This window comes from Natator depressus, chromosome 19 (assembly GCF_965152275.1).
Source record: "Natator depressus isolate rNatDep1 chromosome 19, rNatDep2.hap1, whole genome shotgun sequence".
NCBI classification, from domain to species: domain Eukaryota; kingdom Metazoa; phylum Chordata; order Testudines; family Cheloniidae; genus Natator; species Natator depressus.
In genome coordinates this window covers 7,249,786-7,276,602 of record NC_134252.1, presented here as the reverse complement: position 1 = coordinate 7,276,602, position 26,817 = coordinate 7,249,786, and the positions used below count along the sequence as shown (strand labels likewise).

The 26,817-nt window shown below is 50.5% G+C and overlaps 1 protein-coding gene across 6 annotated transcripts in view; it reads right to left on the bottom strand.

Annotated features, from left to right (window-relative positions):
- MACF1 (microtubule actin crosslinking factor 1) overlaps positions 1 to 21,353 on the bottom strand; it is a 253,775-nt gene extending 232,422 nt beyond the window's left edge. For 5 of the 6 annotated variants that reach the window (XM_074934500.1, XM_074934502.1, XM_074934505.1 and 2 more), the window contains exons 1-2: positions 21,236 to 21,350; positions 18,821 to 19,082 (exon numbers count right to left, since the gene is read on the bottom strand). In XM_074934500.1, the coding sequence (XP_074790601.1) occupies positions 18,821 to 19,040 (220 nt within the window). In that variant the 5' untranslated portion in view covers positions 19,041 to 19,082; positions 21,236 to 21,350. Of the gene's footprint in view, positions 1 to 18,820; positions 19,083 to 21,235 lie in introns of all 6 variants that reach the window. The other variant, XM_074934503.1, reaches the window with a different exon arrangement.
- Between the last annotated feature and the right edge of the window lie 5,464 nt (positions 21,354 to 26,817).

Here is a 26,817-nt window from a genome sequence, read left to right as displayed (position 1 = left end):
CTCCAAGGAGAAGGATCACTGCCACTGAACCATGGGGTCAATTGCACCCAGACAAAACGAAAGCCCAGGGGGGTCAGAGCCTGTTCATTGACTCTGTGGAACTATAATCTCATCAGCTGCTCCACCCTGCAGGCCAGATGACACACAACAACCTCAAATATGCTCTAGAATCGTCCATTCTCAAACATTCACATTCTCAATTCACATTTCATCGAGAATTCTCCACTGGAGGAAGGGGCTAGTGGAAAACTGGTTCTGGACAGGAGAAGCTGAATTGTTTATCACAAAATGTGGGGGGGGAGGGGGAGAATAAATGGAAAGAAGTGAGAGAACAGGCCCTATGACTCTCCAGTGAGAATGTAACATTCTCTTGCCCAGCCCCCACAGCCAAGCAATGAATGCCATGCTGAAAAAAGGCCATTTTACAGTTTAAACATTAATTTCCCTTCATTGAGCAGGCATCGTAAACAGGTTTATTCCCACATGGAATCAGTCACTTTCTACACTGACAATTCCTGCCGAGGTAGCTATTGGCTTTCATTAGCCAGCAAGCCAACCACACTAGCCTAAGTGGGGCTTTCATCTTTGCCAGGAAAGTCTCAAATGTCCACTAAATAGAGCAATTTACAGTTTGAGCATGAAAGCTAACTAATGGGGTGGGGGTGAGCAATTGCCCATCCCTGGATTATCAACCTTCACTAGTAGGTCTGAGTCAGACTAGAGCAGGCAAAGTAGCCTTGTGATTTTACTTTCCTTTTGCGACATAATAGTCTGTACAAAGTGGTATGGATTTATTCAACTTAAAGTCAAGACTCTGTGGTTCTAGTCCCAGATCTGCCACTGGCTCTCTGCAACACTGAACAAGTTATCTGGGCCTCAGTTTCTCTACCTAACAAGCAGTTTACTGCATTTACCTCACTGCAGTTACAGGAGTTAACTAATGAATACGTGCAATGGACTGAAATCTTCAGATTCCATTATTAGACACCTTTCTGGGAGGATACTCCCAGACGCTGTACAAGGCTTTTATTCCCAGAGCCCTGTTAAGCATAGACACTGGAGCTGTGTTTTCCTCACCTCTGGAATTTCTGAATGGCACCCCTTGAATCAGAGGACTGGAGAATCAATTATATCCCAGTCTCAGCATGCAAAGAGGAAACGGAAGCGTATGCTGTTAGTGCCTGGCTCCTTTGGACAGGACAGTCCCCGTTTCAAGAGACTTGGCTGCGAAACTTACAAAACAGAAACACTGTGATAGGAGCCCCGTGGGGCAGAAATCTGGGCTCACAGACAAGTCTATCTCTGCGGGGAAAAATAAAAACGCGCACAACAAGGAGGCCGACGATGTACATCAAAACTGCACACTCACCGCCTGTGCCATACACCCCCAGCAGCTGCCTAAAAGATGCAGGCAACGGCTTCAGAAATCCAGGGCCCTCACGTCAGCATCCACACACTCACTAGTGACTGCGTGGGGAGGGAGAACCACCCTCCTTTTAAAGAGCCCTTAAACGAAGCTACCTTAGTGACAGCCCCTCTGGGTGGGAAGTAAATGATTTAGGGTTACCGGTGCCACCCCCGCTAAGCAAAGCATCTTTGCTGGGACTATCCAAGAGTTTCTCTCTGATAAACAAACTGACCAAGCCACACAAAGTGAGACCCTGTTTATAACAGTCACCCATAAAGTGTTTATGGCTTTGGATTCCCACAGACAAGCCTCTGGCTGGCTTTGCGCCATCACCACCTCCCAGGAGATGCTCGTGGGAGGTGTGCGAGCCTACAAGAGAAAGGCAGATCTCAAGGGGCCAGCGTCCACCCCCCCGATGATGCGACTGTGTGCGCAGGGCTGAATAATAAAAGGAGAGACAGATCCATCCAGGGGAGCTGCCCCCCAATGCCCATTACTCCAGTGAGATACAGGGTGGGGGGACAAACAAGCCGTCCAGGCTAGAATCCCTATAGGAGGCAGGGGCCGAGCTGGGGGCTCCATCCTCCTCCTCCTCTTCCTCCTCCCCCAACCCAGCCTTTGCCCATTGATTCTCCCAGCTGGGACAGGGCCCATCCCGGGGCAAGGGGCAGGCTGAGCAGCCGGCGGAAAGGGCTACATGGAGCCGTGTCCCCGCAGCGGCGCGCCTGAGCCTGCGGGAGCGGCCGGCCAAGGCTGCGGCAGGCCGGGGCTCCCTCCCCACCCCACCGCGGGGGGGAACCGGGCCCGCTCCGGGCTCAGGCCACTCGCCCGCTGGATCCCCCAGCCCCGGCTCTCTGGCCCCGGGGCCCCGCCGCCCCCGCTACCTTTGTACCGCTCCAGCACATCCTCGTACGCCTGCACGAACTCCTTCTCCTGGCTGCGGTTGGCCGGCAGCAGCCCGGGCACGTAGCCGGCCATGGCGCTCCCCTGCCGGGCCTCGGCGCGGGCTGGCGGCGGGCAGGCTCCGTCCCGCTCTCGGCCCGGCTCCGCGCGCTGCAGCGGCCAGGGCCGGTGTCCGCCGCTCGCGTTTCCGCCGCGCCTCTTCCCTCCGCCCGGCCGGCGGCGGCGGCTCCTCCCGCTGTCAGCCGCGGCTCGGCCCCAGCCCCCGGCCCACCCCCGCCGGGCCCGGCCGGCCCGGCCCAGCCGAGCGGCGGCGCCACCTGGCGGCCGGCCGGGGACGTGCGGGGGCAAGGCCGGGCCAGGGGCAGGAGGGGGCGGCGGAGCTGGGGGTCGGGGGCTGCCCAGGAGATGGGAGCTGGGGGCGGTGCTGATGCTGTGCCCACGGGCCGGGGAAGGACACCAGAGCCAGATCAGAATCCGGGAGAGGAGAGAGGCTCCAGATCACACCCGGGAGAGGAGAGAAGCACCAGAGCCGGATCAGAACCCGGGAGCGGAGAGAGGCGCCAGATCCGGATCAGAACCCGGGAGAGGAGAGAGGCGCCAGATCCGGATCACACCCGGGAGAAGAGAGAAGCACCAGATCCGGATCAGAACCCGGGAGAGGAGAGAGGCACCAGATCCGGATCACACCCGGGAGAGGAGAGAAGCACCAGATCCGGATCAGAACCCGGGAGGGGAGAGAAACACCAGATCCGGATCAGAACCCGGGAGAGGAGAGAAGCACCAGATCCAGATCAGAACCCGGGAGAAGAGAGAGGCGCCAGATCCGGATCAGAACCCGGGAGAGGAGAGGTACCAGAGCCTGGGAGTTGCAGGTCCAAAACAGTGGGGCCTTGAAAAGGAGAGTGAAGGGGATCGGACCGATGGAAGAGAGAAAGGGATCGGAACCTGAACCTAGGGGGACTCTACTTCTGGAATCAGAAATGGAGATGGAAAAGAACTGGACTGAGATCCAGCCCTTGTCACAAGGGTAAGTACTGGAACTAAGCCGGAACATACAGCACAGACCAGAACCACAGAAGGAACTGCAGCCATATAAAAACAAGAAAAGAACAGAACACACCCTAGATTGACAAGCACTTTGAGTATCCAGACTCAATGGAGAGTTAAGGAAAAAATATTTTAGAGGCCTGGACCATAAAAAAATGCAGAAACGGAGAGAAGGGGTAAGGAGAAAAGAACAGACTCTGGATCAGGGTCAGAACCTGTGAGTTTGGCTTGAGAAATAGGAGTAATTTAAAGATAGCCTGGCTGAAATCTGAGGGTCAGCAGCTGGGACAGAAAAAAGAGCAGGACCCTAAAGTCATATTGGGGCAGAGTTTCTGTCTGCTAAAAATCCCCAGAGGAACTTGGGTTCAGATTAGGAATTTTCCATTTCCCTACACTTCTTATATAGGCCCAATCCTGCAGTCAGATCCATGTAGGTAGAGCCTTGTGCCTTGGCACAATTCATCCATGCAGATCAGAGAGCCTACAAAGACATAAACATGCTTAACTTTACATACTGTAGGTGAAACTTTGGCTTCATTGCAGTCAATGGCAAAAGTGGGCGGGGGGGGGGGGGCATGGATCAGTGTTCACATTGCACTCCCCATCAGTACCCGGCCGCAGCCAGGGAAGCTAATGATCCAACCAGCGGACCAAATTCAATGTGAATCCTGGTCATGTGCCACTTGAAGCACATTGCGCATATGCTAAGAAGAATGGCAAAAGCCACACTGACAGCAACGGAACCAGAATATCACCCTGACAATACTCCCGTTGACTTCACTGGAATTACTCACTGGTCAAGCTCCTTGGGGTGAGGACCTTCTGACCTATATGTGTTGTACAGTGCTGGCCACATTTTCAGGGCTTAAAAATAAATAATACCTGCACCAATGGTGTAGTAGTTTTCCATGAAATTATTCTGCCCGTTTGTTTAAAATTTACTTTCAGGATTATGGAGCCACCTGCATTAAACAGAAAAATGATGATTCTGGTGATATTTTGCACCCCAGGTCTGTGGATGATTCAAGTGACATTTCAACCTTGACAGAACAAAGAACTTTAAGCCAGTTTTCAGAGTAGCAGCCATGTTAGTCTGTATTCGCAAAAAGAAAAGGAGTACTGGAGACTAACCAATTTATTTGAGCATAAGCTTTTGTGAGCTACAGCTCACTTCATCGCATGCATTCAGTGGAAAATACAGTGAGGAGATTTACCAGTTTTGCAGGTATATGCAAATTAAGCTAATAATGGCACAGTAGCAGGCGTGAATGCCTAAACATTAGCACACTGTTCCTGCAACAAACTGGGATTCAGGCTTCCATTCCCTAGCTCAGTGCTTCTCTGCAAACTTTAACAAGAGGCCACCAATTTTGGTTATCACCACAATTTGGTGATAACCAAACTGAGATAACTTGGCTCTAACTTTCAAGAGTGCTAAGCACCCAAACATTCATCTGAAGTCAATGGGAGATGTTGGTGTTCAGCACCTCTTCAAAAATCAGTTCCATGGTGCCTCAAATTTCATCACCCAAAAATGGAGGCATCAAAAATTAGAGGCCAGCTGTGAAAATGTAGCTGCATGCTGCCCAGCGCCCCCTTCCAGATGGTTTGTACATAAGCTTGCAGCAGTACCCATACACCTTATCAACTCGAAACATCTGTATTGGCATTACATATTCTACAAGTCTTGCCAAAGTGTAAGTGACAGTAACAAGGCATATTGGTCAGGAGATAGTTTAATAGATCAGGTTTCAGAGTAGCAGCCGTGTTAGTCTGTATTCGCAAAAAGAAAAGGAGTACTTGTGGCACCTTAGAGACTAACAAATTTATTTGAGCATAAGCTTTCGTGAGCTACTGTAGCTCACGAAAGCTTATGCGCTAATAAATTTGTTAGTCTCTGAGGTGCCACAAGTACTCCTTTTCTTTTTAATAGATCGGGTATCATACCAGCACAGGGTTTCATATTAAATAAGCAGTGTGACAGGTAAGTCCTGTCTGGGATGGCTGGTGTGCTAAGAACCCAGCATGGGAAAATAAGGAGTGGAGGGAAAACAAGCAGCAGATAATGATTTTCAGTTTTCGAAGTGCCTTAACTCCAGTTGAGTGTTTGTTTGGTAGATGGCCTGGTCTTAATAACACTGGCATCTAAATGGTCCAGGTAGGCTTTGAAATTAACATCTCAGTACGATAAATGGGTAGGCAGAGGTCAAATTGGTTGTTGACACTATTATTTACCTTTGAGTCTTGGAAGCTATTTGTGTAACCGAAGAGTGTACACACTAGCAATTGGAAAAACACCAGAGGGGTTGGTTTTGCAAAACCTCCTCGGTCTGGGATTGATTTTGAAATAATTCGTCAGTCCAGTTTTGATTTTGCAAAATCAAAAACCAGGGTGGGGCGTGAATTCAGGCCAGATCATCATTGATGCAAAACCTTCACATTCATCCTTTGAGTTTTGTCCCACAGCCTAATTAGACTAGAATAATATGCAGCAAAACCCCAAAGTCACAGGATCCCCGAGTTCCTTGTGGCTCTGTTTTTTGGAGCACCCTTGCAAATCTCTGAAACATGGTTATTGTCACAGTGTTTCTCTTCCCACACCCTCTGACTAACTCAGCAGGTGTGGAAAGAAAAAGGAAATGCAGCTTGAGCAGCACCTAGTGGGGAACGTTGGGTGATGCAAGAAAACCCACCCCAGGCTTTAATCTTCACTCAACCACCACCTGCTCTCTGGAGAAGCATGAGTGAACATAGAAGAGAGACAGTTACAATCATCAGAGGTCACTGGGGATTATGGGAGGCATCCAGACAATTCAGAAGGGTTGTCACTGAAAAGTGGCCAGGGCACAAGACAATTGTGGAGGGACTTCTTCACTGGATTCCACATTCCCTCTTTATTGGTGCTTTTGAGTTTTTGCACTGTAAAGTAAATGACATTCCTCCTATTCCTTGCAGTAGAAAATGGAACCAACCCAGGCAGCCAGACATAGGATCTACTCCCACTTTTCCTGGGCACCACTAGCCCCCATCCCATCCCCTGGAAAGGTCAGCTCCCACAATCATTCTTGGGCAGCCAAACATGCTGCCCACACCTTCCTCTCCTGACCAAACAAATATGTAATCAAATTCCCTCTTTACCCTAGCAAGCAGGTCTGGATTAACCAATGTGCACTGACTTGCACAGGGCCCCCATCTAAGGGGAGGTCACAACCATGGGGCACCCACCCACGCACAAAAGAACAAAAACAACTGAGGGCCAGGAAGGGGGCAGGGCATCACAGGAGGAGGGCCCCACCTGCATGCAATGGCCAGCAATGAATCAAGCCAGCCCCACCCCATGGGACAGGAGCTGCTGCAGGGTGAGTGCAGGGCGGGGTCACTCCCCAACTCTCTCCCCGGGCCTCCCACCCACCCACTCCCCAGGGCAGGGAAGGTGGGGCCCCCAATTGCCATAGTGCACAGGACCCCAACATTCTTTAATCTGGCCCTGCTAGCAGGGAGTCTGAAGCAATTTGCTTGTCATCACTTGCTCAAGGCAATATCCAGGGCATAGATAGAGATGGGCCCATTAGGGACATAGGACTGGAAGAACCAAGACCAGTCCAATGCTACTGCAAGAAACCCCATCACACAATCCACTTCATAAATGTATCAAGAATCATTTTACAACTAGTTGGGTTTATTTCATCATTTCCTTGCACTCCCCCATTTGTCTCTCTGTCTCCATCTGTTATATCTTGTCTCATGCGTTGATTGTAAGCTCTTTGGGGCAGGAACCGCTACAGCTTTCCCTGACCCCTTCACTGGGTACCAGGGACTCTTTTGCTAACTGCTGGCCTAGTTCCACACATGCAAGATAATCTCTGGTCTGGACTCGTCCTCGCAAAGCTGCGAGGGTGCCATATGGGCTGTTGACCCCTTTCTCTTGTGGATAGGCACTTTGTGGCTGAGTCTGTGCCCCTCCTAGGCAGCTCCACAAACAAATATCCACCCTGAAATTGCTCCTGACCCCACGTCTCCCACTGGCCAGCAGAGCACTCCCATCGCCAGCCTGCTCGCCATGCTGGTTTCCAAGATGAGATGGAGGAAATCAGTCTCCTGCCACTAGGCCGGGCCCCGCCCCTTGGCCTGGCTCCGCTCAGCTAATCCCTTTTCATATGGCAGACTTTTTCCCTTCTTGTCAGATTCACCACCGCCCCGTCCCCAGCCACGCCCCCTCATTCTGCCTCTCTGGACAGTTTTGTGCCTTGACAGGAGGAGAAGGTTTCTGCTGGATCCAGACCCCTGCTCCAGCGCTGGGAGTTGGAGAAATCCTGGTGGGTTGCTGGTTTTTTTGCTGCTGTAAGATTTGGCCTTGGCCTGTCAGAGACACGCACACCTTGGGACTCGGTGTCCCGGATGGGGGCAGGCAGCCCGAGAGACATTCCCTGCTCCAGGGCTCTGTAACCATGGCAACCAGCAGAATGGTTACTCAGCCATCTGGGTTACCATGGCAACATGAAAAGCCGCCTTCCACTTCAATCCCTGTGGCTCTTTAAGCCACAGACCAGACAATTTCCTTTTGCTTTCTGTGTTTGCCATACAGGGAGCATCTCCAAGTGCGCTAATCCTTCCCTCGCAGAGCTGGGTGCCCTGTAATCCCTCCCTCGCTCCCAAATACACCCCCTGCATCTGAAGAAGTGAGGTTTTCACCCAGAAAAGCTTATGCTCAGATAAATCTGTTACTCTTTAAGGTGCCACCGGACTCCTTGTCGTCCCTGCTCTTAGAGGCTTAAACCCAGCACGAAACCTCCAAAGCAGCAACGCCCCCAGCACTTGATTCATCAGCCCCTGAACCAGCTGAAAGAACAACAACTGCATTTCACATGCTGTGTCCTCAGAGCACTTTGGAAATACGAGTGAGTCCTCACCCAGCCCTATCCCTGCCAACGCCTCTTTAGAGATGGAGAAACCGAGGCACAGAGCGGGGACCTGACTAGCCAATAGTCACACAAGCAAGTCAGCGGCAGAGCTGAGAAAAGAACCCAGGAGATCGCAGCCCCAGGTTTGTGTGTCAGACCACACCCCTCTTGCAGGTCTAATCTCCAAGTCCCACCCAATAATGCAATTGTTTCTAAAACTTAATCTTTATTAGTCAGGGAGACTAAACCCTCCATTACGCCACAGAGCAAATAGGGGAGGAGTAGAAGCAGAGGAAGGGTGCACTTGTGCCTACTCAGATTCCTCAAGTTTGAGTCTAGTGTACAGTAAATCTGCTCTCTCGTGAAAAGAAAAGGCGGACTTGTGGCACCTTAGAGACTAACAAATTTATTTGAGCATAAGCTTTCGTGAGCTACAGCTCACTGCATCGACTAACACGGCTGCTACTCTGAAAAATGCTCTCTAGTGGTAGTTCCAATTAGAGTGCTTAGCACAGAGAATGATTGTTGGACTACGCTACCCAGAATCCCTTACAGGAAGTTGGGTGTGTCTGCTTTTGCAGAGTGAAAAATAGAGCTGGGTGGATTTTGTTAAGAGGCAAACCCTCATGGTTTCTGTGTTTCCTTGCAAAATATTAATCACAGACATGAGTCTTCTCTCGTGCAGCTTTTACACTAAGCCAATTTTATTTATTTATTTGCATCAACAACCCCTAGCAAAATGTCAGTTTTCACATCAAAACATGCAACCTTTTGGCATTTCAGCCTTCACTGGAAAGAAGTGCTGAAATCCCAAATTCTGAAAATGTTGAAGTGTATGCTCTTGCGTCCCAGTGCAGCAAAGCACTTAAAGCACATGCTTAAAGTTAAGATCATTGAGGTCAATGGGAGTACTCTTGCTTAAAGTTATGCACGTGCTTAAGTCAGTGGTCCCCAAACTGTGGGGCGTGCCCCCCTACGGGGGCGCAGAGGAATGTCCAGGGGGCTGCAGCAGGGCCCAGGCCAGGCCCCCGAGGGGGCGGGTAGGGAGCACCACCCAGCCCCACTCCACTAGGGTTGCCAATTTTGGTGGACGGGTTCTTGGAGGTTTTATCACATGACATAATCTTTAATTCCTGGAGACTCCAGGACAATCCTGGTGGGTTGGCAGCCCTACTGCAGCCCCATCCCCAGTCCCAACCCCCAGCCACGGTTCCCGCTCTTGGCCCCCAGCGGCTGCTCCTAGCCCAGGGAGGCGCAGACTCATTCTGTTACTGCTAAGAGGTGACACCACTGGCTTAAGTGCTTTGCTGCACTGGGACCCAAAATAGGACTGTGAAGTCTGAACGGAGCTAAGTGAATTTCACTCAGCTGTAACCTCTGAAGACTGTTTTCCTCTTAAGGAATCTTCCCCTAGAATCTGAGGCCCTTAATTTTTTTAGAACCTTTCTGGTTCATCTTTGAAAGCACATGGGCCGTGGCAGGCAAATTATAACACTAACTAAAAGCTTGCTTTACCTTAGTGCTTTAATCAGCGAGGGTAATTAACACTGTATTCCGGTATTGTGCACTGCTACATTTATGGCTGTGCCTCCCACAGGGGCGGAGGTTTTAAATTCAGGAGCTTATGATGGCACGAGGCAGCTCTTCATGCATTGGTACTGCCGTCCTTGCAGCTAAATCTCTGAACGGCTCATGTGCCCGCTGAGTAATGAAATAAGACAACCGTCCATGACAAGCAAAATAACAACCACCCTGACAGATTTTCATTTAAACCAGCTCTTCTGGCTGCTCACAGCAGAGACAAGAAATATCAGCTCTTCTCATATGAATTCTCTCCGTCCCTGCCTGTGGAAACCTGGCTCGCTCATCCTGCACTGCCACTCCCAGCAAGGAACAGGAAAGACCGTCTGTCCCTTTAGGACAGGCCGGATTTGCTGTTTGCCTCCCATTAGAAAGCAAGCTCTGATTTTAGAGGTGTATATGGAAGCAGACTTATAGACAACTGAATTAAAAACAGTCACAAGGAAATGAAAAAGCTTTGCTTACTAGCTGGCTTTTTTTAATTCCACCTTGGGCATCTTGCAGCTGTTCAAAAGCTGCCATCTCCCTAACGCTAGGCAGAATCTGCATCTCACCAACCAGCAAAGAATAATCAGGTTTATTCCCACATCCCTGGGGCTTGCATTAAACCGGCTTCTTTAATTTTTGTTAATTAAACAATTAATTTTGCTGTGGAAAGTGAGTGTATTGAAATGGCTTCGACCAAGCCACTCGGATAAAGATTAAAACTGAACTTCGGAATGACAAAGAAGTCCAAATGTCACTGTGAATGTGGATGAAACAAGGACCCTTGGAAAATGCCAGCAGTGCCTGTCGTGTATCTACCCGACTGCTGTCCTTGTTTGTCTTTAGGATTGGTCTTCTCAATCCCAGCCCCACTCCCTGCACGTAGATATTGGGCTACATTCTGCTCTCTGGGTTAGATTCACAAATGTACTTTGGTCATGCAATGCTTAGCACTGCAACTCCTAACTGCTAGGTGCCACTGCCACCTCGTGCAATCCTCATCCCAGAGTCAGAACATAAGAATGGCCATGCTGGGTCACCTGTGGTCCATCTAAACCGGTATCCTGTCTCTGACAGTGGCCAGCGCCAGGTGCTTCAGAGGGAATGAACAGAACAGGGCAATTTATTGAGTAATCCATCCCCTCTCGTCCAGTCCCAGCTTCTGGCAGTTGGAGGTTTAGGGACACCTGGAGCATGGGGTTGCAACCCTGACCATCTTGGCTAGTAGCTGTTGATGGACCTGTCCTCCATGAGCTTATCTAATTCTTTTTTGAACCCAGTTATACTTTTGGTCTCCACAACATCCCCTGGCAATGAGTTCCACAGGTTGACTGTGCATTGTGTGAAGAAGTATTTCCTTTTCTTTTAAACCTGCTGCCTATTAATTTTATCAGGTGACCACTAGCTCTTGTGTTATATAAAGGAGTAAAAAATACTTCCCTATTCACTTTCTCCACACCGTTCATGATTTTAGACCTCTTTCATATCCCCCCTCAGTTGTTTCTTTTGAACCTGAGCACCTTTTCCAATACTAATATATCTTTTTGAGATGGGGAGACCAGAACTGCACGCAGTATTCCAGGTGTGGGCGTGCCATAGATATATATTTCGGCATTATGATATTTTCTGTCTCATTATCTATCCCTTTCCTAATGGTTCCTAACAGTCTGTTCGCTTTTTTGACTGCTCTGCCACACTGAGCGGATGTTTTTAGGGAACTGTCCACAATGACTCCACGATCTCTTTCTTGAGTGGTAACCGCTAGTTTAGACCCTATCATTTTATAGGTCCCCAGGCTCCACATACAATGCATGGGGAGAGTTAGGCATCTAACAAAGCTATTCCCAGAAGCCAGCAAGCTGAACGGGGAGCCACCTAAGCTACCCAGGAAAGAAATGCAGAGGAAAGGGGCAAGACTCACAAAGGTACCTAACTCCCATTGACTCCTGACTGACAAGCCAGAGATAGCGCCTCTCTCACCAGTTGGGATTCTCAGCTGTGAACCCTGTTCCGGAGTCAGTCGCCTCAGCGAGGTCAGCCCTTTCTTGCAAGAGAGACCCCCCCAGCCCACTGCAGGGTGCTTGGGGCCAGCACCTAGGAGATGGGAGACACAGATTAAAATCCCAACTCCCCCTGATTTAGAGCAGAGACTTGGACCTGGGTGAGCGTCCTAGCCACCAGGTTATTGGCTCTAATGGGGCAGTCTGTCCCAATCTCTCCTCTGGGAGCTGTTCCACTTTGTCTAAATAATTCCATATTTACTGGGTGAGAGAGTGACTGACTCTGTAGCCCAGGGACCGGGGCACTCACCTGGGGGATGGGAGCCCCGGATTCAAACCCCTGCTCCAAATCCTACAGTGTCTCCAACACCCCAGGGGACTGCTCAAAGCACTGAGCTAATGGGTATTCGGGGCCTGCCCCCACTGTCTTTTGTGCAAGACTCACTCCTGAAGGTGTGCGCTGAGCCCCAATCAGGCCCTGCCAGTGACATAGGTTGGGGAAGAACGCCAAGTCTGAGAATGCTCCTGCGGGGGCTTCCAGCAGTTTGTTAACTGTGGGGCAGAGTCAGGACTTGGGCAGTTTTGTTCCCTCCTACCAGTGGAAAATTAGGCATGGGGGGACTTCAGGCAGCAGCTGAGCAGTGGCTTTGAGACTGTCAGTAGTGCCTAAGAGTTGGACTTCGGCACCCAACGAGGCAGTTAGGCCCTAAATATATTCATGACTCTAGCCCCCCAGTTAGTCCAGTGTAAATCCAGAGCTATTCCCAGGCAGGCAGTCAGTCTCTGGAGTTACTCCACACTGATACCAGCAAACCTGACATCAGAATATGGCCCACGGGCTGAGCAAGTCCAAACAGGTTTAGGATCAAAGGGTCTTTTCAATTCAAAGTGGAGCATTCGCTGCCATGAGCATGAGAACACGCCAAGCCACTGAAACAAGACAGAGCAGCCTCGGCCTCAGGAGCTAATTGTAAAGGAGTTAGGCTCTAAACCTGTCTGGTCTGGAGAACCCACAAGAAGCCACTCCCAGCCACACCTCCACAGATAGGTACCAGAATCCTTTGTTCTACATCCCGCTCTGTGTGGGCGCTAAGGTTTACAAGCCACTCATGTGACCAGATGCTGCCATGTGAGCTCCTGAAAGCTCATCACCTTCAGTGGAATGTCAAGGTGCCCAGCACCACCCAGGAAGCCCGACAGCACCTGAGCAAAAACGCTTCAGAGGAAGAGCGGAGAAGAGGAATGGGAACAGATTCACCCACGCACCTCAAGTGCTGGGGACAGCCCTGAGACCTATCGGCTGAGAACTGCCGCACTCGAGGCTCCTGTCAAGCCTTTAAACAATAATCGCGCCCTCCCTCCACCAGGAAAGACATTTACAAAAATATGACTAACAAGCAGTAAACAAAGTGACACAAAGTCTGTGGTCTGCTTGGCACAGAAGCAGTTTCCACCCCTAAGATTGTCTCCTAGCATCTCCTGCCCATTGCCCAGTCCCCTACCCACCAAAGCAGGTTGTCATTTTGTTGTGTTTCAGCTCACGGGGGCAGCGACTGTCCTTTTATTTCACAGATCCATAGATTGTAAGGTCAGAATGGACCATTATGATCGCCCCTTTGTCTGACCTCCCACCTAGCACAGGCTTGAGTATTTCACCCAGTGATTCCTTCTGCCAGCCCAATACTCTGTGGATGAACTAGAGTGTATCTTTTAGAAAGACATCCTGTCTCTTTGCAGAGACTTCAAGTGACTGAGGATCCACCTCATCCCCGTAAAGTACCATGCACAGCGAGTGCGCTAGAGACAGTACGTAATAATCATACTCTGTGCAGCTACAGCATCTGCTATCTGAGTGCTCTATGAATAATGATGAATTAAACCTCATGGCGCCCAACATGAGCTGGGGCCATATTAAGATCCCCCTTTTACAGACAGGTTAACAGCACAGAGCTAAAGTGACATGCTCAAAGACACAGCAAGTCTGTACTAACAGCTGGGAAGAGAACCTGACTGCTGGTCCTCTGCTGTTGGGCCCCTGTGACACCACCTTGCTTCATTAACAGGGGCATCTGGTGTGGAGAGTGAGCCACGCCCTGAGTGCTGCCCTGACACTGGGTTGGCTGATGGACTGCTCTTTTTAATCCGTTCTCTGCTCCCTGCAGCATGGGGAACAGAGCGACAGTTCCAAGGCCTAGATTGTTTCTGGAGTTGGCCTCTGTGCTCCCTAACAGAGAACGGGACAAGGGAGCAGGGCGGAGATGGGGAAGGCAATGGAAGAGAGGAGAAGAAAAGAGAACAAGGAGGAGGAGAGGTGAACACAGAAGGCAAGAGGACACAAGTAGCAAGTAGTTGTGTTGTCCCTGAACCCAGAAAGTCTTTTGGCCCAGACACTCATTCACTCCCCACTGATATCACCTGTGAAAGCCACAGAATCCAGTATTTGATCCAGGACAATTCTGCCTTCATCTTGTGACCCACCACAGCCGTAATACACCCCCACTGTGCTCTCTTGGGTGGCTCAGGGTGTACTTATCCCATTGGCGATGAATACAAGCTGCTGTTGGCAGACTAAAGGACTGGAATCCATACAATTGCAGGGGGAGAGTTATGTATTTCAGGGAGCTGATTCAACACCCCCTCCTCAAATGACTAACCCAGGGATCCCAGTCATTGGTGGGGGGCGGACAGGGACAGAGCCGCATCCTGGCACCAATAATCTCCTTGTGAAATGAGAATGGGCTTTGTTAACGACAGGCAGCTGTCTTTGTAGTAATGTGGTATTAGCTCCACCCTGATTGTACCAAGAGGTGCTCACTCTCACTGAAATAGCTACAAAGAAGTTCCCTCTGATATCTGTCCTGGGTCATGGCCCCGAGTGTGGATGGAAACCCAGGTGTCTGACACCATTCCAAACTGGCACCCATCCCAGGAAGATGTGGAGGTCACATCTCCTCGTGCTTTGGTGCAGCCTCCAGCAAAGATCCCAATAAATAATGTAAAAACCCAAATCAATATTTCAACACATTTTCAAATCCAGTGACATGAAACTGCTTCTGACTCTTTCTTCCCTGCTGAGTGCGGTCTAGCTGCAACTCAAAAGTTATTTTTAATGTGAAATCTGCATAGAAGCAGATTATATGACATTCCCTTTCCTTTAATCACGGGCTAGATCTACCCAGCATGACGACAGACCCCGGCATCACAGAATGGAAGGAAAGATCAGAGCAAAGTCACAGCTGGGGAAATAGCATTTCTCATCTCTTCAGCTGGGACCCAAATGAGGGCAACCCTCAACTCCACTGTGAATGGCAGGCGCTCATCATCTTGCAGGAGGGATCAGCACTCTGCAGGACCAGATTTTTATTTCACATTGTAGGGAAGCAGATCAGGAACACAGCGCTAGGCAGAATCCAATCCTGAGCGGTGCTGTGTCCACTCAATTGTGGCTGCTCAGCGCCCCCCAGAATCAGGGCCACACTTTGCATCCGTTCTTCCAGCCATTTTCATATTCCAGCCTCCAAGGCCCAGTGTTTCTAGGACAGGGCTTTCCCACACCCCTGCCACTTGATTTTACCTCCTGTCCCAGGAATTATCATTTTAAGTGGCCGGTTCCTCCTGCCCAGGGACCTCCAGGCACCTCAACAGCATTTGCGAACAAAACGACAAACTCACACCATGAAGCAGCCTTCCATGTGGGGCTGGGGGATTTCCTGATTGGCAGGCTGCATCTCCCTCCCCAGAACAGAGATGGATTAACTCTTTCTGTTCCCCAGGGGCTGTTGAGTATCATTATTTATTATTCATATTACAGTAACACCACGTGCAGCTAGCCGAAACTAGGAATTTTCATTTGGCAGGAAAATTTGAAACCTGACATTTCCCATCCAATGGAAATGTGCTTTTTTATTTCTTTTTTTCATTTTTGGAAATTTTCCTTTAGAAAAAAATTCAAAATTTCATTTCAAAATAAAATGTTCATTTCAAAACAAAATTTCACATTTTTTCCCACGGGAAATTTTGTCTAAATCAATAAACAAAAATCTTCCAATCAGATCTACTGAGGAGCCCCAGTCATGGACCAGAGCCGGATTGTACTAGGCGCTGTACAGATACAGATCAGAGATGGTCTCTGCTTCAAAGTGTCCACCATCTAAGGCTGACATTAAAGCATGGTTCTATCCTGGACCCCACTTTGCCTTACAGGGGGACAAGGTTGGCAAGAGCCAAATGGAAGTGATTTTATTTTAACTTGGGGGTATTTTAGACCCTTCCTCACTGGATGTGAGGAATAAGCTCCACCCCTTGTTAATGACATCAAAGAGGGAGTCCCCTAGGGTTTCCTCATGGCAGCTGCTGTTTTCAGGGAGACAATCAGCAGCAGACCCTTAAGGCCAACCTGTGACACACACACACCTCGAGGTCCCCCTCCTGCTCCTCCCCATCCCCAAGAGATAGGTAGGGCAGGTGGGTGGGACGGACTCACTTTCCCAGCTGGGGGAGAAAGGATTGGGTGGTGGAGGGCGGGGCTAATCAGACATAGACGAAAATGACTTGTGACTTTTGGAGCCCAACCTGAGACACCTGCAAGGGGCCTGGTTTTCAGGGAAAGGGGCTCAGCACTTTCTTCAAAGCAAGCCCCTTCAAGGTGTCTCGATTTGGTGCTCCAGAATCACCAATCACTTGGGACAATCTCAGTCCTACTTTCCATTTTCTCTCCCCTTCCAAGAGCAGATCAAAGGACCATCCAGCAGGGAGGGGAGAACCTGCCAGCAGAGGGGGGTGGGGGAGACCAAAGGCTCTGGCAGCTGTTTCTTTTTTTCCCCAGGCAATGAAACCATCCCCCTCACCATACAGCTTGGGGGGGAAGGGGTTGTTTACCCCCCAGCACCACAGCCCGGCAGGCAGATAGCTGGAAAAGGCCAAGCCGTACTGCCGCTGTAGGGCTAACTTCTCCAGCAGCTGAGCTGCCTCCCTCCTGCCGCTGCCGTGAGAAAACACTAGGGGGCTCCCTCAAATGTCAGCCGCAGCGGGGCAGGGGCTTAACCCTCAGACCAGGAGTGGAGCAGGGTCCCCCACAAACGCCCTAAAAACAAAATGTAAAAGTTACCCCCATATTGGGCCGTCCCTGACCCTAACGCTTTGTATTTTTTATAAGTGAAGGTCCAGGGAGAAGCAGACATATCAGATCCTCTCCCTGGCCTGCTCGAACCCCCTGCAGGATACAGGACAGGGGTGCAGAATTAGGGCCAGAAATTCAGGCATCTGCACAAATGTACTGGACAGTGTCTGGGTGACATGAGATCAGCCCATAGGCTGCACTGCACATTGTGCCCAGTGCCGTGTGAGCGGCCAGTGGGCTCCATCGGATGCAATGTCTGGTGACCAGAGACCGGCCCACAGGCCCCAGGGGACACAGTGTCCCAGGGATGTGAAAGCAGCCAGAGGATCACAGCAAAAGCCACGACTGAATCAAACTGGAATGAAATCAGAAACCTTCTGAACCACAAATCCCTCCCTGGGGTCAGGGCATGGACTTCAGGGGACCTCTTCCACCAGGGATCCATTCAGCCCTTTATTTGCTTATTTACTCATTTGGACTCAAACCAAGAGAAATGCTCCTGGTGCCCTGCCACCAATTAAACATATGGTCAAAAGGATACAAACAAAACAGCAACAAACCCTGCCCATAGAGAACCAGCCAGCAGGAAAACCACTGCATGCCCACCCTCTGACTGCCAGCTGTCTAGGCCCCTGCCCACACTGATGGGCGGGTAGTTGCCAACACTGCCCCCAAGGATGCCCCCTGAGCCACTACAAATGGTTCGATTCCTCCAATCCCCTTGCAAATGGCTCAGTTTGAACACCATCAACTGGGCATTTCATTTCACATCCACTTTCCATGGACACCCAGCTCCATGTGACTTGGCAGACCAAGTAATTGTCATGAAACCATGATGCTGCATCTCAGAGGCTGGGTCTTTGAGTCATGGAGGAGGCTGGCTCCAATACTCAGGTTTTAAATGGCCATGCAAGCCCAGCTCATGGGAGATGGAGCAGACCTGTGCAAATCAGGAATCTCCCTTGAATGAAGGGATGGGTGGCCACCTTATCCCAAGAAACAGCATTTTTTCCTCCATACCCCCCTGTTCATTTAATTTCATCACCGGACTCATGGCCCAGGGCTGAAGGAGAGAATGAAAGGGCTCTTCCAATCAGTGGGGGCATTGAAGGACCATCATCATCTCCTAGCATCTCTGCGGTAGAGTGCTTGAGCACTCTACCAGCCACGGAACTGAGGCTGTGTCTACACGGGCAAACAATGGGATACATGGTTCCCTACTGGAGATGCCCCACCAGCAGCAGAAATGGTGGAAGATAGAGGGTAGACGGGGGCACATGCAGGCTCAGGTACTGAATTATCTAAACTGGCTTTGTAGTGAAAATACTCGAGCCCCAGGTACTAAACATCTTCCACCACTGACACCACCCCACCGTGGTAAAGACGCCTATGGCCTGTCTACAGTATGGCTTCTACTGCTGGTGGAACTGCACAGATGGTGAACGACAGGGTCCCGTTTCTTCCAGAGCACAGAAGGCTTGAGAGACCTCAGGCCACCTCTGAACATGGGCCTCTTGTATCACCCTACACCCACTGACGGCAGCTAGGTTTCACTCCCTTTCGTTCAAATGAGGGGGCCAGTCCAGTGCTCTAGTGGCACCACAAACCTGAATCTGGGTCCCTCATTCCCAGGGCTTGCAGGAGGCTTGGAGCGCTACAGAGAAGCACAATCAGTCCTATGGGAGTGGGGCACTTGGGATGGCTCTTAGGCAGCCGTTCTGGGCTGACTGCAAGGAGCGGCATGGATGAGCTCTAAAAGAAGGCATATCTGACCTTCCATGGAAGGATGGTGGCCTCATGACGAGATTCAGGGGACAGTTATAAAGGGAACAATAGAGACATGGCTTTAATTCCTAGGTACTCCATGTTTCCTTACCAGCTACTCTGACAACAGCTCTCTCTGCTGGGTCCAGCACTGAATCCTGGCTCTTCCGCTTCTTCTGCTCATGCAGGGGTAAATTCCAGGGTAAGGTGTCGCCCGGGGGGCAAGGAGACAGACTTCCCGACCTCTCACTTCTGTAGGACCTCTCACTTCGGCACGACCTCTCGCTCCGGCACGACCTCTCGCTGAGGGTCTCTTCGTCGGAGGAAGACATGGCCCACACGAGAGGGATCCGCTACTCTTCAAGGACAGCAATCTATGGGTGGATAAAACAACACATGAAATTCAGCTCCATGGGAAGATACTAGCAACCTTCTCTTGATGTCCCAAGCAGTCCTACCAATACGTGGCCACTGGGTGGCTCAGGGGGTTGGCACTGCAATGGGCATCCTTTCCGGTCCCAGACACCTGTTCCAGTTTGACACAGGCAGGTAATGAGTGCTGAGCACTTATGACCTAATGGCTGTTCAGCGCCTATGGGAAATTAGCTGGCGTGGGCCCCCACTCAGGGTCCCCGTGGAAATGGCATGCATGTTGGCAGTCTCAGCAGAAACGAGCAAAGGCTGAACTAGGCCTGGATTCCCTGAGAGATGTCACTCCAGGGCAGGTTTAAGGCAGGATGGTGTGAGTATAAGCTTACGCTGTTATTGCATGTAATGTGTCTGTTCTGGGCATGAACAGCCCTTCAACCTGCCTCAGCTCTCAGGACACCACCAAAAACCCTACCAGCACAGAGCTGCCCCAAGCCAGGCAGGAGGGTAACAGCATGAGGGCCCTCACACCAACGTCCAGACAACACCAGCTGGAACGGCAGCTTCCTCAAAGCAGACACCTGTCAAGAACAGCCAGAATTCCAGCAGCGTGAGCTTCCTCACTGCCAACTACAGTCTGCCACAGTGTGACCTGCCTCACAGCAGGGCCCTGCAGTGCTAAGCAGAACAATCACCATGGGAGTGTACTCAGAACAGTGCCCTGTAAGTGCCAGCTACGATTCCTGGCCTATGAACTGCCCCCCAGAAGTTGTGAGCTTCCTCACAACAGTGCCCTGTCAGTATTGTGTAGCTCTCCCGGCCTATGAACCTCCCCCTAGAAGCTGTGAGCTTCCTCACAGCAGTGGCCTGTCGGTGCTAACCAGAACAGCAGCCTCGTGATCTTTCTCACAGCAGTGCCCTACACACCATTGCCTCAGTTTGCCATTTTCTGTTACAGGATGACTTCAATCCAGGGCTCCGCATAGGAAGTACAACACCATCATCTTGTCTTGGCCCCCAAAATATAAGCTGGTACCATTGGAGCTCTATGCACCTTGCTCAGTTCAACAAAGCAAACTCAGATTTAAAAAAAAAAAAATCTGACAAGAAGAAGGTTTAAAATCTAAACTACTAAGAAATATCCATTGTCCCCGATCTTCCCCAAAGTGGGAGCAGCTGTAAAAATCCACTTTATTAAACATTATAGGAACAAATTGGTAGCGGCTTCCTATCCTAAGTGACGAGTGAGTCTGTGCAATGTACATTCAGAGAGCAAATAGGCACTTTGCCATAAGACATATTTTAAACAACTCACATTTCATTCTCTAGAACCACGGGGAAAGAAACGTGCCTGATTCCTAAAATCTGTAATGGAGGAGACGCTGTCTCTCTGGAGGACAGTATTAGCCCTAGCAGTTGTATGTAATCAGCGAAACAGGAACAAAGAGAACAAAAATCCAGAGAAATAAATAATGTCATGAGTCATTCACCTCCCAATGATAAGCAAAAATTTTGTTTTTGCTGTTTATCCTCTACAATATGGACCTGCCCATGTATGTACTGTCCGCCTGCATCTGCCATGCTAAGAGAAATAGAGGGAAAATGTCTCTTCTCCCCATTTGCTTGGGAACACACCCACATCAGGGGCAGCCAGGAATAAGGACTGAAAGCCCTGTTTGCATAGCAGGGGAAGGAGGCTGCTCTTCTGGGCGGAGAGGACGAGGCGGTAGCGGGGGTTACCAGTGGAATAGCGGGGCGATCATCAACAGGATTTGTTCCGGCAATCCAGCAGGTGCCAGGAGGGGAGCAATGTGCATGGCTCGCAATGGTTTGGGTGCATAGCACGGGAAGATCGGGCCAGGGGCCAGGCCGCTTCTGCGGAAAGCCCCCTCCCCACCCATTCCCCAATCCACCCCCCCACTCCCCCTCCATTCCCCAATCCACACCCCCCCCACTCCCCAGCCTCGTCAGCGGCACATTATCGACGGCAAAGCCATCGACCTGCGGGTCCCCCGCGGCAAAGGACAGAGCCCCGCAAACGCCGCTCCCCGCCGGCACGGGGCGGGGCCGCCAGAGGTGCCCCTGGGCGCCGAGGATCTGCCATGAGCCCAGCCGAGGAGAGGAGCCCGCCCGCATCCCCCCCGCTCGCCGGACTTACCCCCGCGCCCGGCGGCGGCCTCCCGAGCCAGCGCCCCGCTCCGCGCCCGGCCCCTGGGGCGCTCACCCGGCCGTGGCTGGCTCCGGGGCGCTGCCAAGGCAGGATGGAGAAAATAAATCCCCCCAAAGAATAGGAGCATCCGAGCGTGTGCAGCCCATCGCCGCTCCCAGCCCCGCTCCGCGCTCCGAGCGCAGACACCTCCCCCTGCTCTGCCCGCCCCTCCCGGGAGCCAATGCCCGGAGCGGGGGCTCCCCGCACCCCCGGCCCGGGAGCCTGGCACGGAGCCGGGGGCTCCCCGCACCCCCGGCCCGGGAGCCTGGCACGCAGCGGGGGGCTCCCCGCACCCCCGGCTCCGTGCTCCCGGGCACGGAGCACTCCCTACAGTATCCAGGGGCTGGCTGTCCCTCATATTTTCCTGGGACCCCTGCAGATCCAGTGCCCTGAAAGGGGCTCCACACAACCCAAAATGGGGGGGGGACTTCACCTCTCCTTTGGCTCTTTGTAGGGCGCTAAAGAAGCGGGGAAAGGGGGTGTCAGCCTGGTGGAGAAGGATGGGATCCGCTTCGCCCCTGTGTCCATGGGGCAGGCAGAGTCCGAACCCACCGCAGGCAGGGGAATAACGCACGCCTCTGCCTCTGCCTCTTCCCCCGAGAGTCAGCCAGTCTGGGTTACCAGCAGAAGCTGGAGCTGCCCCCAGAGCATGCTGCCCCCTGCTCTGTTCCCCTTCCCCGTCCCTCCCAGCATGTACCAGCACCCTCACCCTATTCATCCACCTCCACCCACCTTCCCCCCATTCATCCACCTTCCCCGCATTCATCCACCTCCACCCACCGTCCCCCCCATTCATCCACCTTCCCCGCATTCATCCACCTCCACCCACCATCCTCCCACCCCATTCATCCACTTCCACCCACCATCCCCGCATTCATCCCTCATCCATCCCCTCACCATCACACTCCCGCATTCATCCACCTCTGCCCACCACCCCATAGAGTGCCTCAATATAAATCCATAGTATGGCCACATCTTGAATACTGCCTGCAGATGTGGTCGCCTCACCTCACAAAAGATATGTTGGAATTAGAAAAGGTTCAGAAAAGGGCAACAAAAATGATGAGGGGTGTGGAACAGCTGCTGTATGAGGAGAGATTAAAAAGACTGGAACTGTTCAGTTTGGAAAAATGACAACTAAGGGGGAATATGATTGAGGTCTATAAAATCATGACTGGGGTGGAGAAAGTAAATCAGGAAGTGTTATTTACTCCTTCTCATGATACAAGAACTAGGGGTCACCAAATTATATGAATAGGCATCAGGTTTAACACAAACAAAAGGAAGTATTTCTTCACATAACGCACAGTCAACTTGTGGAACTCCTTGCCAGAGGATGTTGTGAAGGCCAAGACTATAACAGGGTTCAAAAAAAACTAGATAAGTTCATTGAGGATAGGCCCAACAATGGCTATTAGCCAGGCTGGGCAGGGATGGTGTCCCTAGCCTCTGTTTGCCAGAAGCTGGGAATGGGCGACAGGGGATGGATCACTTGATGATTCCCTGTTCTGTTCATTCCCTCTGAAGTACCTGGCATTGGCTGGTCAGAAGACAGGATACTGGGCTAGACGGACCTTTGGTCTGACCCAGTATGGGTGTTCTTATGTTCTTATTCATCCACATTCACCCACCATCGCCCCACCCCATTCATCCATCTCCATCCACCATCCCCCAATTCATTCACCTTCACCCTCCATCATCCCACTCATCCACCTTGCAGACCCCTGTGGATCAGTGAGAGGCTAGCAAGCGTCATCACCATGCTGGCCCCAGGCCTCTGCTGCAGCTCTGTGTCCTTATCAGCTCTGGGCCTGGGGCCTGGCAGTGTGGCTCAGCTGGAGCTGTGCTACCAGGCCTTCCTTGGCTGCAGTTACCCCAAGGCCCCTCTTTAAAGGAGGATCCCCGCTGCGGAGTGGGCTTGGTGGGAAAGGCAACAGACCCACAGCATTGTCTCTTTATAGGTAAGCTCATCTGGGTGCAAGGGCGGACAATGTGTGACCCCTCACCGGCCTGCTTGTTCCTCCCCCAGCCTGTCCACTGTCTGTCTTTTCCATCAGTGCAGATCCCTGGACAAGCGAGGAGGTTTACGTGAGGGCCGGGGGGTGGGGGAAGATGGGGACATGAGGCAGCCGAGTCCCTACAGCGGAGGGGAGAGCCGTGTGAAGAGGGTACCCTCCACACATCCTCCTAGTTTTAGTCAATAAGAGGACTGATGTTTGGTTTATATATCCATTGTTCATCATTCCAAACCACCCTCCTCCTCCTTTAAAGTCTCATCGCACATGGTCCAGCCTGACCCACCCACCCTGTCTCTCTCTAGCCCCAGCCCCGCTGTTCCAGCTCTCTCTGTCTCAGCATGCAGTGCCACCACTCCCAGCATGAGAGCCTTCTCCTGGGCAGTTCCTGTCCTCTTGTTATTCCTCTGCCTCGTCTATTTTCACATCTCATCTGAAAATGGCCCTTTTCTCCCCCTGTGCTATATAATTCATTACCTGTCTCTATCTGGGGAATACAGTGAAAGATGCTGTACAAAATAAAGCAATGGTGTATGAGTATGGACCACCTGGGGAAAGGAACATGCCATAAAAGTGACACATTTTCTTGCAGATATTTAACTGGAGGCTGATGGGAAGAGGGAGGGAGCAGTCAGCACAGAGGAGAGGAATCAAAATCATCAGATCCAAATATAGCTACTGAAGATATATAAAGTCGGAGAAAATTATATTAGCCCTGTGTATGGGACTGCTGAAGCTATACATACAATATTACATGACTTAGCACTTACCTTCCAAAATCTGAGAACCTGGCTTTCTCCCTGAGCCACAGTGGTTGTTGAAATCAGGTAGGTGCTCAAGTTAACTGTCCCTCTATTCAATATTGAATGCCAGGGAGTTGAGGGCAGTGTTTGTACAGCACCTTGCACAATGGAGCCCTGGTCCTGTTGCAGTCTTCGGGCACTACAGTGAAACAAACGAATAATAATAATAACAAAGGGTGTTCTCAGGAGAGGGCCCTTGACTGTGGGATTCATTACTGTTACGGGCTAGAGACTCAAGTTTGTTAACCTCCAGTGGCATAAGACCCCTCCCTTTTCCCAGACAATGGCCTCGGGAGCAGGGCTGCTGCCTCTGTATTGGGAGGCCTGTCGTTTCCCTTTGTTTCTCCTGCAAACAACATCTGGTAAAGATCCGCCTGTGCCCCGCGATGGGCGAACAAGCACAGTACAGGACAGTAACGAGCACGGGGACGTTATAAAAGGGCTCCGGGGAGGTCATGTGCTCAGGCTTATGGAGTGGGATGATACATGTGCCACATCAGCACCCAGCATCCCCTATAACTAGAGACAGTGGGGGTGGGGGGGTTGGGTCAGCGTACAGCAGGTGGTATTCTCATGTCTTAGCCACCTCACTGAAGAAAGCTAGACTTCCAAAGAATCAGATTTTCCACAGGGATTTCAAAGATGCCAATAGGCAGGTGTTAGGATTTGCGAAAGCACCTGAGCGCTCCAGGCACCGAATTTACTTTGCACTTTTGTAAAACCCATGAGGTGCCTTTGTAACACCAGCTCCAGGTCTTTCGTCTGATTTTATTTTTGCTTTATTCTTTGGGAGGTGCTCAGACATCACAGGGCTGGGTGCCGTTATCAGACAGCGTTTTTATTTTCCTGCTCAGTTCTGTTCATTTTCTTACCTCATCCTCGCCTGCCCCATCTGTCGGTCTGTTTTGTCTGCCTGTCTCATCCAGTCTCACACTGAGACTGCAAGCTGCCTGGGGCAGGGAGTGTCTTCATTGTTATTTGTCTTTACAGCACCTACCACAATGGGTTCCTGAGTATGACTGTAATACAAATATTAATAACAATAATAAGATAGATAGGTAGATAGTTTGATCTCTCTTTAGAGCAGATGGGCCTAGTCTGGCTTTCATCCTTTCCAGACTACGGTACTCCTTTCTGGAGTCTGATTTGTCTTGCGTACCCCCAAGTTTCACCTTACTTAAAAACTACGTGCTTACAAAATCAGACATAATAATACAAAAGTGTCACAGCACACTGTCACTGACAAATTGCTTGCTTTCAAATTTTTACTATATAATTTTAAAATAAATCAAATGGAATATAAATATTGTACTTACATTTCAGTGTATAGTATATAGAACAGTATAAACAAGTCATTGTCTGTATGAAATTTTAGTTTGTACTGACTTTGCTAATGCTTTTTACATAGCCTGTTGTAAAACTAGACAAATATCTAGATGAGGTGATGTACCCCCAGGGGTACACATACCCCTGGTTGAGAACCAGTGGATAAAGCACTAGACTGGAAATCAGGAGACCTGGGTTCTGTTCCAGACTGCCACTGAGGAATATAGAAAGGAACGTAAAGTATAATTAGTCAGGCCAAAAAAATTTTGAAGAGCAATTAGCAAAAAACCCAAAAACTAACAGCGAAAATGCTTAAATACATTACAAGCAGGAAGACTGCCAAACAATCAACGGGAAAAGGAGCACTCAAGGAAGACAAGGCCATTGCAGAGAAGCTAAATGAATTCTTTGCACTGGTCTTCACTTGGGGGGATGTGACAGAGATTCCCCACACCTGGGCCATTCTTTTTAGGTGACAAATCTGAGGAATTCTCTCAGATTGAGGGGTCAATAGATGAGGCTTTGGAGCAAATTGAGAAATTGAAGAGTAATAAGTCACCAGGACCAGATGGTATTCAACCAAGAGTTCGGAAGGAACTCACATATGAAACTGCAGAAGTACTAACTGTGGTATGTAACCTATCACTTAAATCAGCCTCTGTACCAGAAGACAGGAGGATAGCTAATGTAATGCGGCCTTTTTAAAAGGCACCAGAGGCGATCCCGGCAATCAGAGTCCAGTAAGCTCAACTTCAGTATCAGGCAAATTTATAGAAACTATAGTAAAGAACAGAATTATCAGACACATAGACGAACGCAATTTGTTGTGGAAGAGTAAAGATGGCTTTTGTAAAGGAAAATCATGTCTCACCCCTCTGTTAGAATTCTTTGAGGGGGTCAACAAACGTGGACAAGGGTGAACCAGTGGATATAGTGTACTTGGACTTTTAGAGAGCCTTAGACAAGGTCCCTAACCAAAGGCTCTTAAGCAAAATAAGCAGTTAACGGATATGGGGAAGGTCCTCACATGGATCAGTCACTGATTAAAAGACAGGAAATACAGGTTAGGAATAAATGGTTAGTTTTCACAATGGAGAGAGGTAAATAGCGGGGTCTCCCAAGGATCTGACTGGACTCCAGGGCTATTCAACATGTGATGCTAGCAGACCTAGTGCCAGCTCATGCCAAAGATCTGAGGCCTCAACTGAACACTGACAAATGCAGAGCTGGAAACCAGTCTGGCTCACCTGTGTGTTAGTGCTGCTCAAATAAGTGTTAGATTGATAAGAATGTGTTTAATGTTTAGACTTTATGAAGTGCTTGTAAGTTGCTGTATGCACTAATCTCACTTATAATACCTGCATGGGTGGTGGGTATAATAGGCCAG